Source organism: Parus major, chromosome Z, assembly GCF_001522545.3.
Source record: "Parus major isolate Abel chromosome Z, Parus_major1.1, whole genome shotgun sequence".
In the NCBI taxonomy this organism is placed as follows: domain Eukaryota; kingdom Metazoa; phylum Chordata; class Aves; order Passeriformes; family Paridae; genus Parus; species Parus major.
In genome coordinates this window covers 64,808,274-64,821,533 of record NC_031799.1, presented here as the reverse complement: position 1 = coordinate 64,821,533, position 13,260 = coordinate 64,808,274, and the positions used below count along the sequence as shown (strand labels likewise).

General features: G+C 35.2%; 1 protein-coding gene across 13 annotated transcripts in view; it reads left to right on the top strand.

The window, feature by feature from the left end:
* Positions 1-13,260, top strand: part of PAM (peptidylglycine alpha-amidating monooxygenase) — a 132,441-nt gene that overhangs the window by 53,561 nt on the left and 65,620 nt on the right. For 11 of the 13 annotated variants that reach the window (XM_015652387.1, XM_015652382.1, XM_033520638.1 and 8 more), the window contains exons 3-5: positions 680-800; positions 3,062-3,119; positions 10,162-10,249. In XM_015652387.1, the coding sequence (XP_015507873.1) occupies positions 680-800; positions 3,062-3,119; positions 10,162-10,249 (267 nt within the window). The remainder of the gene's footprint in view (positions 1-679; positions 801-3,061; positions 3,120-10,161; positions 10,250-13,260) is intronic. The other 2 variants (XM_015652381.1, XM_015652380.1) reach the window with 2 other exon arrangements.

Genomic DNA, 13,260 nt, shown 5'->3' with positions numbered 1-13,260 from the left:
AGTTTTTGAGTTACTGTTATTGAGGTTGGATACCATGTCACTTCTGTATACATGAATATACATTGTCAAAACTTGTATCAGTGTTGCATCACCTCACATCTTACCATTCAATCTACATTTTTCTTAAGGTTCGGTTATATCTTCTATTCAGTACAGACTTTGATATTTGTTTGATGTTGCCAAGTTTACTGTTTTACTTTGCTACTTGTAGTAGCATAGAAGTTGCTATAAATACCAAAGTGTTTGAATTAAACGTTGCCCCTTTGCATGTAATTTAAATTTAATCTGTATAGAATTATGAATCATAGTCTCAAAAAAACCAAAAAACCCAAAACTCTTGTGATTTATTGATAGTACTTGACATACTGTAGTGAACTAATTCTCTATCTGTACATCCTCAGACATATATGTACCTCAGACAATTATTAGGTTGAGATAATAGGTTTTCAACTAACATTTTCCAAACCAGTCATCTGATTGCTCAGATAAGGAATTACTTCAGTAAGTGCTGCATAACTAAGATGTTTTCCTCAGCTTGTGATGGAGTGAACTTTCAGATCACTCCTGGAACTACTCAGCATTGTCTAACTTCTTTACTAGTTCTCTAAAGATCCTTCTTTTAATAAAGACATAGCAAAAATCAGTACCTAAAAAAAAATCTTTCTTCCTTCCTTTTAAGATATAAATATACTAGCAGATCTCTTTCTAGTGAATGCCTTGGAAGCGACCAGACGGTGATTTCCTTTGGTCTGTCAGATTTTGCATTGGACATTCGCATGCCTGCGGTGACACCCAAGGAGGTGAGAGAATTGCAGTTTTTGCCACTTCTTTCAATAAGCTAGGAAAACAAAGCCTTCCCTACAATGTCACTCAAATAAAATGAACAAAAAAATCAGGATAACTCTTATAGATACATATCCATGTATACTTTCCAGAGAAAAGCAGGCAATAAAAAAGTAATATAAATAAAATAAAAATATTTTCATTGAACTACTTTTATTTGTAAAATGTTGGTTTCATAAACTGAATTGTTGAAGTTCTATTATGTGAAATATTTCTAGATGTGCTAGTAAGACATGGAGTTGCAATTTAGACCAAATTTCAGATGATGCATCAGTGAATCTAATTACATTAAACTGTACATTACTGCAACTTTGGCAAGCTGAGGGGAAACAACCAAAACGCACTTTAAAAGGGGTAGTACTTCTGACCCTGTATTTTTAACTCTCAAAATACACCATGAAAGCTACCATAAAGAAGTTATGATTTTATATTCTTTCAAGTATGAAGTGTATTGTATTCTTCTGAGCCAACTGAGTAAAAGCGAAGACAGTTAAGATTTTTAAACTTAGCATTAGCATTTTTAAGATTCATATAGAAGTATTGAGATTCCACTGTCGTTTTCATATCTAATTTCATTAAGCAAGATAAAAAATTATTTTATTTTCCTTTTTGCAGTAGCCATTGCAGGGAATGATGTATTATTTTTATATAATATTATAATAATTATATATTATTAAGAGGTCCACATCTCTTTTAGAGGGCTGCAGATGCTTGAAAAGAGCTGTATGTTGTGTTGCAGTAGTTGATGACTCATTGTTGCAGATAGCACTTTTTAAAAGAGTGAAGGGAAAGTGAGGTTTCCAAGTTATTGGGGAAAAATCCCTCTGGAACATGTAATTTAAAACAAGAAGTGTTATTTCAGCAAGTGCAAAACAGAAATATGGTTTCTACTAAATCTTCTTTGCAGGAAAATATTAAACTTCTCCATCAGAAAGAGTGAAAAATACTCTCAGTTCATCCATGTGCACATTTATAATTATATGTGATTGATTTTACCTCAGTAGCCACCAGTTGAACACCTAGGGAACACATACAAAGAGATCAGTCAGTTCAGATTCCTATTAAAAAACCCTCTTTGTGTGTTACATTGTCAAGGCTGGGGGAAAGGCTGCCAAAAACACTGCATTTTTTAAATTATATACTGGGCACGTTGAAGGGGATTGTTGAAGGGCCAGGATTTGTCTTACAGTTCATAACTGCAGTTCTATGGGTGCATGAAAGTCAACCAGCCACTTACATGACTTAGGAGTGCTCTACCTATACCTGAGTTGTACATTCTTTTGGCAAAGGTACTACACAGAAACATTCATTGGAAGCTGTTCTACTAGCTTCTACTAGAAATTTCTGCTGCAGTGTGAAGCATCACTGCTGTTGGCTTTCAAAGTTTGAAAATAAGGTCACAAATTAGGTTGTGCTTTTTTAAGAAAAAAAAAATCTTCTGAACCCATGTTAAGAAGAAATAGAATATTAAGAAAAACAGAATATTTCCTTTTCTATTTCTAGAAGGCTTTAATATGTTAACTGTATAAATGCATGTAGCCACAGTACACAAAGGCATTCATATTAATCGTATCAGTTAACCTCCATGCATCCTTCCCATTTTCTAGCAAAAACACCAAAAATGGTTTGTTACCTGTGCAAATCACTGCTCTGTAATCACATATTGTTATCACTATTGTGCCTTCCTTCTCAGTTACATTTAATTGTTCACACCTATCCACAGAGTCTTCTTTTAAATTAATTTCGAAGTTATTCGTAGCAGGAATTTTTATCTTTATCTGTTTAGTGAAGGCCTTTCAGATAATTGAGTTCATGGGGGTAGAGAAATTCTAGTAGGTGATACATTCCCTTTCCTAAACAGCCTTAGAAGTTGGGAAAAAAAAAAAATATTAAGAAAAAAGAGGTTTAAAATAGTTAATTGTGTACCTACCAACCTAATAGCCACTTTGATAACCTTGTAGCCTGATCTCTGTTACATGTAAATCAATTGTAGCTATGAATTTATTTCTTGTAGCGGTAAACCAGATAACATACATTGTATTTGCCTGAATATCTCAGTAAAGTATGTGATGGTTTTTCTAGATGGTCCTGTTCATTTGTTCAGTATTCCCACATTCATCTTCAGAAAGTGTAGGGACTTTTGATGCTTTGTTTCTATTCTTTAAATTCCAGTTTTTCCCAATTTAAAGGTAATTTCTGTTCTCTTTTCTTTTAACAGTCTGATACCTACTTCTGCATGTCAGTACCCCTGCCGGTGGATGATGAAGCCTATGTAGGTGAGTACTGATTAACTGAAAGAACGTAGGCAAGCCATTTTGAAGAACCTCAACATTTTCTATTTTCTGTTTGACTCATATTAACTTAATCTTTGGACATCAGAGTTTCCAAAATGCATTTGTCATGTCTAATGTGGAAACAAACTAGAGAGAGATACTTAGAGTGAAGATAAAACTGTATCTGAGGAGATGAATGAATAATAGCAGTTAAGGGGCTGCATGCAGATGCCTATGGCAGTCAGCACCAAGCAGTCTGTTTGTAAAGTATTGGCTTTCTGTCTCTGGCCACATACTTAATTCTGCACTGCTGCTCAGACTGTTTATTTATCTCCTGGTACAGGCTGTAAGTCCTTTGCACTTACAGTCAGTGTTGGCTGATGAAAGATTTTACTTGGAGGAGAAACCAAACCCTCTCCCTCTGTTATTTATTTATTTTTTTTAATGGCATGGGAAGAATAACAGACAACAGACAAGTAGAGAGTAATACTGTGATGTGTTGGAAAGGCTGTCATCATAGAGATCAGGAGAACACCATTTGTTCAGAAAATCTTTACAGTAGTTGAAATTTTGTTATGCTTTGCCATGAACATACAATTGTTCAGGTAGAGATAAGGCTTATTGGTTTGGCTGAAGATAGTTTTGCTTTCAGAGCATTCTATAAACTGTGTAAAAGGAAACAATATTTTTCTTCCTTTACACTTTCATTGCCTTTTAGGATACCGGCACTTAATAATAAGTGTGGTGGGAATCGGATGTAGTTGTTGATGTAGTTGTTCTGTGTGGATTTTCTTGTGGAAATCCCTCAGAAGATAGAATATTGTGTTTTGATTTTTCATGTTGTATTATGAATTAAGAAAATTGTAATTAAGAAAAATTATTACATTTTTTCAGTGCTTTCTCTATATATTTGTTTTGTAAAGAGGTAAGAATCTGACCTCACATTCTGGTAGTAAGTATGACCCCAGAAGGAAAAATGAGCACAGAAGGAAGGGAGTGAGTGTTCACTCTTGAATAAACAGTGCTTGCTGTGCTGTGTATACAATAGACTTCTTCTGCTTTTGTTGGTTCATAGAAAGGCAATACTACTTACTTCCTCCTTAAGCAGCTTTTATTGAGTGTTTCACCGAGTTGAAAAATTCCATAGTTCAATGCATTATTAGGTTGCTGCACATCTAGTTCTGTTGTTTGTGTTAAAGGAACATAAAATTCCTTTGATGTTGTGTATGCTTAAAAGGACATACTGAAAGAAGTTACTTAAAAGTTATGCAGAGTCTCAGTGCAAGTCATGCAATGCAACCTTTTTTTTTTTTTTCTTTTTCTGCAGACCTAAAAATTTATATATTCTTCACCTGATTTTTACAGGATTTGGTCACCTTTCCAATGATCACTGTTCCTGAGTACCTGTCATTACAAAGCAGAATAAGATCTCTGGACAGAGAAACCATTCTAGTTGTCATGTAGAGCTTTGAAGAGCAAGAGGAACTCAATGAGCAATCTTTTAAAAAACCCAGCTTGTTGTGTGAACCTAGTGTTCCCATGATGGTATTCCTTACAGACTCATATTTTTGTATGCTTTAAAAGTAGAGGAAAATTATTGGGTTTTTTTGTCACTTCCACAGAAAATTAAGAGTCATAGGGTCAGTCTGAAGCATGTGATCATTCCATTTTGCTTCAGTAAAATCACTTGAAAATTATTTCCTCATGGAAAAGTCTCACATCGGAGTCTTCACAATCTATGGAAGTTACCTGATCATTAGAAAGAGCAGACTCAATCATATCCAAATGTAGAGAATAGAAAGAATGTAGAATGACATACCTTATAAAATATTTAAATAGAAAATTAAATGTTTTCTGGAAAGAGGTTTTACAATAGGCATATCACCTAAGAAATTAGCAATGAAGTTTTTCCTTAACTATTTTGAATACTTGAGTTGTGAAGATACTCACTTGCATACATGTATTTTGTGTTGCTTAAACAAGCACAGAAGATTGGCACACAGAGAATGTTTTTTCTTTTTGAAAGGATAGAGTCTATATTTTTATAGTTTAAGTGGAATCTGCCTTCGTTGCATTGCCAATAAATGGTGTAATTAACTTTCCTTAAAACATAGTGTTTTGCTTTGTGACAAAAACAATGGAAAACTAGCATATAAACTGTCACTGGGTTGCTGTTTAGTGATGTATTGAGAATACCATGTGTGTTCTGAAGAGCTTTAACATGAGGATGTGTGAATACACATAACTGAAGCAATAAATGGGATTCCTGAGACAGTTTGATGGCTAAGTTACATGTGATGACTTCAGTTCAATTTATTTGCTAAGTAAAATGCCTTGTGCTTTGTTTACTTTTATGGTTTAAAAGGTTTATTATGACCAAGTTTCTTTTCAGTTTTACCAATACTTGATAATTCATTCCTTTTTTAAACTTTGCTTTCCTATCCTTTTTTAAACTTTGCTTTCCTATTTTTACCCTTGTTTCTTCCTTCCTTCTTCCTTCCTTCTTCCTTCTTTCAAGACATTGTGGAAGATAAGGGTCCACATAATAGACCCTTCCTTGTGGAAGGGTCTATTATGGAACCTGCAGCAAGATATTTTTGTTGTATATTGGTGAAATGTAGGAGCCTTGGAAGAGACAGTTTAGACAGTTTGCTTTTTTTTTTTTTTTTTAGTTTTGTATATGGTCAGTACGTTACATTTGTAAGTAGAAACTTTTTTGGTAATAGATTTTTCACTATTTTAATTAAATTTGTATTTAAGGACTTTGAATTCAGTCTTAAAACTTCGCCCTTTCCCTAAAGGAGACCAGTAAATATGCATGCTTGCACAGGGACAGTAGATATATTTTGAAGGACTTTGTACCTCAAAACTGGAGGGGCTGTACGAGAATTCACAAACTTATTCAGAGTCAGTTCTCAGATACTATGAGAGGAAGGAATTGATCACACTTAATAAAATAATGCTGGCTAGAAGGAGAACTAGACCAGGTTTTGCCGTGCGGATCTTTTTCAGCCATGTATCTTTATATTTTTGCTGATGTGTTTTCTGTATTATGTCCTTTAGTGGAGGGTCACGGCTGAGATTTCTGTTTGAGCCAGTTGTTTCTCTGTACCAAAGGGCTGTAAATACTGACAAATTTTATTAGGGTGAGTGGTTTTTTTGATGTGGGTTAGTGTACATTGAGGTTTATGTTAGGAACATACCTTTTGCTCCTGTGGAGTGAAATGGCTGTGAGATTAGTGTGTAAAATGTTATTAGTGTGTGAGACTAATGTGTAGTCTTTCAAGAAAGTATTGCTACATTTATATTTTTAAAACTATTGTGGTTTTCTTCTTCTGCATCCTGTTTGGTCAATGTTTATGAATAAGTAGTCAAAGTAGAAACTCAGGTGAGTCTTTTATGGTGCTGGCATTGGTAAAAGTCAGTTTTTCATTACTAAGCTGTAGAGATAGCTAAAGGGTGCTCTAAAGACATCCAAAAAATTGAGTCTGACAGCAGGCCACTCAGCCTAAAACTGTCATCTTCACCTGCTTACATTCATTTATATGGGTGACCAATAAATAAGTGTCTTTTTCTTACTGACTCATGGTAAGTTGCTATCTGTGAGATTCTGCTGTAGAAATTAAATTGAGCCTTCTACATTCAGCAACACAGGTTGAAGTAATGAAGTGGTTTATTACTTTTCATCCATAAGGCACTCTGAGAAGCTCTAGGTTTGTTACTCTGTTATGGCATTTATAAACTTTCCTATTGCCAAGCAATGATGTCTTCACTGTATTGGAGGCCTCTAATGTCTCCCTAATTTACCAAACTCCAGGCACTGAATTCTTAAAAAATTTCTTTAAAGTTAATTCTGTGATCAAGAGGACAGTAATATTAAAAACCAAGAATCTATCAATTTTTTAAATAGAATTGTTGTTTGTAAAGATTATCTTATTAGAAGTTAGTTTTTTAAATACATAGCTTAAATACACACTGGTAAGATTAAACTGATGTTATGGTCTTTCATTCCTATTTCTCTTTTGAGTTTGTAGTTCTAAGTAGTACTTGATCAAGAAACTAGGTAAGACTTCAATTTAGTGTGTATATACAAATTGCTGCTGTTATTTTAGTAATCATTTGTATCACTTCTCCATTCATTAAAAAATGAACTATTTAATCTTCTGTTTATTACTATAAAATGTGGAAGCTGTCAACTCAGAAAGCAGGACTCCTGTTTGTTATTTCTTAGGCCTTTGGTAGTGTTAGTTCCCAGCACAGGAAATGCAGGAATGTTGCAGTAAATCCAGAGCAGGGACACAAAGATGATCAGAAAGATGCAGCGTCTCTGCCATGAGGAATGGCTGAGACAATTGAGGTTGTTCAGGAGGAGAGAAGACTTTTAGGTGACCTAATTATGGCCTTCAGTCAACAAGAAATATGGGGAAATGCTGTTTTTAGAAGAGCATGGAGTGACAAGATGAGGGAAAAAGGAAAGACAGGTTTCAAATTAGCTGCTAGAAGAGAATTCTTTACTGTGAGGGTGGTGAGGCCCTGGTGCAGGTTGCCCAGAGAAGCTGTGGTTTCCCCATCCCTGGAAGTGTTCAAGGCCATGTTGCATAGAGCTCTTAGAAACCTGGCATAGTGGAGGGTGTGCCTGCCATGGCAGGGGGATTGAAACTAGATGATCTTTAAGGTCCCTTTAAACACTGGCCACTTTCTCATCCTGTGACAAGTACTGCATTTGGCTTGAATCCCACATTAATCTTCATGGCTTTTGCAGCACAGGATTTTTTAGTTGGATTTTTCATTTGTTTCTTTTAACCTTCTATTTGGAAGTCGTATACCTGGGTGTGATGCTAAGAAAATAGTTGTACAAGAACCATACTGTAACCACCTGTACAAAGCTGTCTTAAGCCCATAGACTGACTGTGAAGTTTTTCAATGCTTCCTTTAGCAATAATGAAGTACATCAGTTAAAATAGTGTATGGTAGAAAGATTTTGCTTTGTTAGCTCTGGTGCATTATTTCTCTTAGTAAGAATAGCAGTTAGTAAAGTCACCCCAGGACATAAGGTATTTGTAGTAAGTTTTATAATAGTGTTTAAAGGTCCTGTCTATGCTTTAGGGTATCATTGTAGTAGGCATTATGTGGAATGAATAAAAGACTTTCTGAAACACTCATTAGAATAAATACTTGCAGTGGGAGAGCGGTAGAGAACTAAAAAGAACAGAGACAGTATTGAGCAGCAGGACAGGTGGTGGCTTTAGCAGCTAGCAGGCCTAACCTTCAATTTTAACTTTATTGAGGGCTGTCTTTATAGCGCATTTTTTATAACAGCACATTTTATAACAGCACATTTTTCACAGGTCTTATTTTTAACAATAAAGTTAATGAAATTTCACATTTGCGAACTGCTTATAAACCCCTTCAGAAATCTAATCTCTCACAGTGGTAGCTTAAAACACCCAAAACATCTGAAAACTAAGGTAGGAATTCCACAGAATGACATGTTGCCTCTGCCGTGCAAGCATAAGCCATTATTTCATTACTAATCACTGCTGATAAAAACATCAAAACAAAAACTGTCTCCGTAACACAGATTAGGTTTTTATCTATTAAAATATAGAATTTGCTTGTAGAAAAATAAAGCTGTTGAGTGGTCTCTAGACTTCTCTTCATGCTGACAATGTTTGTAGTTCTGAATTATATATCACTCAAAATACCTTCACAGGGCATTTGGGTACATCTCTTATTTTCCAGATCAAGCCCTCCGCTGTGACACGCTCATTTCCTTACAGTCTCACCACCTCTCTTCGAGCTAAAACTTGCCTTGTATGTCTTAATTTTTGTCTGATTTTCCTTGCTTTCCACAACAGATCTCAGCTCCAGTAATTTGGTTATAAGCTATTTGATTATTTTTCCCCTGTGAAACTGGGACACTAACCCACATCATCATTCATTTCAGGAACTCTGCCACAATTCTGTGTTAAAATACTGATTTCTCAGTGCAGGTAATGCCAAAAACCTCAGGAGTAGAATAGTGTTTCACTGATTTGCAGCTACACCATCTTCCCATGTTAACAGCTAAAAGACAAGTTACTTGGAGGCTCCTCACTATCTGTGTACATGTAAGGGGCAGGAGTAACTTATTTTCAGAATTTCTGCTGTAGTACAAGGTTAAAAACTATTGCATTCCCTGCAACGGGCATATTTTTTCAGTAGTAATAAAGGAATTCAGTTTTCTTTTAGAAGTGCCGTCATTGTACATTCATGGTAAATATTACTCCCATGATGTTGGTAAAATTTTTACTTTGCTAAACAGGATCACAAGGACTTGAGAAACCAAACCAGTGTTTTATCTGTGGCATAGTTTAAAGAAAAGACATTTGAGAGGTGAACATTCACATCTTAGTTTCTAATAAAGAGAAATATTTCCCAATGAGATCATGCTGACTTTAAGCAAATCTTGTTTTTCATTCCAAAAGATTTGATGTATTAGTGAGACTCAGTCACAATCCCTTCTTGGAACTGTTTTCCCAAGAAAGAAACAGAAAAAATATAAGCCAGGTAGAATAGTGGAAGAAGATGTTACTAATGCATAAGATTTAGTTGCTCTTTACTATAACTTATTGCTTGTTTGTATTTTTTATGAAGTACAAAATAAGTAGAAGAGTATTATTAAATCACAAGTCCAGATTTCAAAGGTAGATTGCAGATAGACTGGTGACAGTAAAACTTTTTGGTTGGGATACATTGATATATTAACTAAGTATCATATTTAACTTCTGTGGGAAATACAGTGGTTTTGACAGGGAACTTAGAGTTTCTTTTTCTTACTAATAAATGAGGTACAGTGTTTTAGCTTAGAGGGAAGGCTTTGGATGAAAATTGAAGGAAAGTGTGTAAGTGGAATACAGAAGGCAAATAAATGGGTGGGGATGTACTTGCCTTATTTGTAGTATTACAGGGAAAAATGGCACAAGATGATCTTGGTTATGTAACCAAGTTTGGTTATGGTGAAATTATGGATACCTTACTTGTTTTGACATTTTTTTGTTTTCAGTTGACTTTAAACCTCATGCCAGCATGGACACAGTGCATCACATGTTACTCTTTGGATGTAATGAACCTTCCTCTACTGAAAATTACTGGTAAGAGCTGCATCTTGCTTTTGTTGTTAGCCAACTCTTTTTCAGTGTTAATTGCTTCAACCTTTTCCAGTGTTAGAATCTCTTAGAAAAGCGGGAAAATTTGAAATGAAGAAGAAACGTTTAACAATCAAGTCTTTCCACACTTAAAGTGCTTTATTTATTTTATTTTTTTTTTAACTAACTCCTCCATATTCTTCATGACTAATTGACTGTCTTCAAGGAGGAGGTAGAAGTTATAGTAAAGAGAATGTCTTTGAATAACAAGAAATCTAATCTTCAATCTATAGTTGGTTGCTTTTCTCTGTATGAGGTTGTGTATGAATGTGTGCAAATGAAACTGATAGAAGGATAAGCTGAAGAAGTTTATCGAGTGACTTGGTTGTTGACTTAAAATGCCTAAGCAGTGAGAGCAGAGGGAAACACCCAGTGCCAGTAAAATAAGTGTGTGGAGGCCAACTGAATGTGAAGGTGGGTGAAAATTAATCATCTGTCCAGTAATTCTGCAAATTTTCTGTAGGTTTTCATAAAAGAGCACATGAGGTATTTTTGCTAATGCTGCAAAGATTATATGAATTACTCTGAACTGCAGAGAAATTTTAATATAGGTGTTTTGATAGAGTTTTGTAATCATAATTCATCTTTTAAGTATTTACCAAAAAGGTAGCTAGACCTGGAATTAAGAACTAACACTATGGTATAATATATTTTCAGGAAAAATGCACCAAAACATTTGAATGCCTGTTTTTGGGAGATTATTTGATTAATATTTTAAACATACACTATAAATTATCTGCAAAAGTCTTATCCCTAGTTTTCCTGACAACCAATAGTTATAATATTGAAAATGTAATCTTCATGGTTGTGCAAGAAAAGCAGATGCTTAAGATGTTCAGACCAAAATAAAACTGAAAGCATAGAATTTCTATGGATTTCTTTTCCCAGCAGACAGCTTTTCTGTGTTCTTTTTTATTTTATCTCATATGATAGAGTATGCTTGAATACTTTAATGTGAGCAATATAACAGCATAAATTTTTTCCAGAAATTCTGGCCATTTTAAAAAAAGTGGGCATCCTACTTAAAACTGAGTAGATTGTACTTTCAGCTTGTGCTATTTGCATATTTCTGGAAGTAGTTTTAATAGAGGTGTGGAATAATTTGTATGTGATAGAATTATGTTGTTATAGATTGGTCAGGAGCTTGTGTTGAGGTGAAGGTATGAGACAATGCCTAAGTCATCTAACCGATGTTATGAGGTTGTAGAAGAGATGGATCCAAAGCTATAAAACAAAGTTCTTCAAAACTGAATTAGACTGATGTATTAAGTCTAGAGTTCAGGCAGCTTGAGCAACCTGACCGTACCTTCACTCTCCCAGCAGAAGACTCATTAATGACAGCTTGGGCAGTGTGGCAGCTAATGTTGCATCTGTTCTTGATTGCTGTACTTAACACCTAACACCTATCTAAACGACAAGATACTCATTTAGTTGTTGCGGATTGAGTTTGGCTCTATCCCTCCACTGCTCAGGATGCAAAAAAACTCATGAGTCAAAATAAAGGCAGTTTAATACAGCAAAAGCAAATGTTAGGCAGAAGTAGAGAAAACCAAAAATTTTTTTTCTCTACTTTTCATCACCAAGCCATTTCCCAGGAAGTAGGACTTCAGCACAAGTAATGGTTGCTCTGGAACACAAATGTCATAAATAATAAATGTGTGCGTGTCCCCACCTCCGTTCTCCTCCTTTCTCCTACTTTTCATTGTTTAGTGGATATAATATGGTATGGAACATTTCTTTGGTCATTTTGGGTCAACTGGTCTGGATGTGGCCTCTACTAAGATTTTTCCCAAACACTGGTGTGTTATCAACACCTTTCTAGCTACTTATGCAATTCCCAGCACCATGAGGATTGCTGTGGGGAAAATTAACTCCATTTCAGTCAGACCAAATACACTAGTGTTGTGTTTAAATCTGTTATTTCCAATCTTTCATATGCAGATTTTGATTAGATCTTGCTGTATTTTTTTAAAATGTGTAGTATCTGAAGTTTGGATTTGCTTTGCATTTTCAAAATGAAAGCTCTTCATTCACTGTCTCATTTCACATCCCTGTTTTTGCAGCAGTTTGCAGCTTTTTGTCTTGTCCTCCTTGCAGTTATTTGCAAGACTAAAAAGATGATCATTTATTTTCTACATAAAATAGACTCGAGTGCTAGAAACTTCTAACCTAATTTTGTTAAAGTAATTCTGATGAATGTGTGTTACTGGTCTTCATTGCTGTTTATTTTGTTTGGTTATTTGCTGTTCCTTTAGTTACCTGAAGGCTAGCAAGTGATAACTTCTTTTGCTCTTCCATCTAGTAGGGAAAGCAAAGTTCTTTGAGCAGGCTGCTGTAACACTTGTTTAGAAGGGATCCTTCCCTTACTTTCTACATTAACATTTTTACAGTGCCAGCTTTGATTCAATTGGGCATGCCACATAGATTTTTTTCTTTCTTCTAGTTTCTTTTTCAAAGTTCTGGCAAGATTAGTTACATATGGTTTTTCAAGTCAAGTTTGTTTTTTTTTACCACCCTGATGTGGATTAGTTGTACTATGGAAAAATAGGCTGTTAGAAACATTCAGAATGCAAAGTCAGAATTAGTTTTCCTGAGGTGTGAAGTTTCATTCAGGCCAGTTTTGAGAGGAGAGCAATGAGAAGCATCCAGATGACTCTGTTGGGATTAGCTGTCCTTTGGCCATAGCAGCACTAAGACAAAATCTGTGATGCCCATCCGGCCTGCTGCCTTTTGTGGTGATTTGACACTATTCTTGCAAATGTCCCTGGCCTTTTGAAAGGTTGTCATGTTGTGTGGAACGTGTGCTGGTTTCAATGGTCACTGTGCAGTGGTAGAATCTTTATCTGAACAAATGCTAAAGGTTATTCTCCCTTCTTGAAATACACAGGTCTTTCCACAGGAAAAAAAAAAATAGTTTTGCAGGTGTTGCCTCCGGTGTTACTCAGTGTATTAAAAAA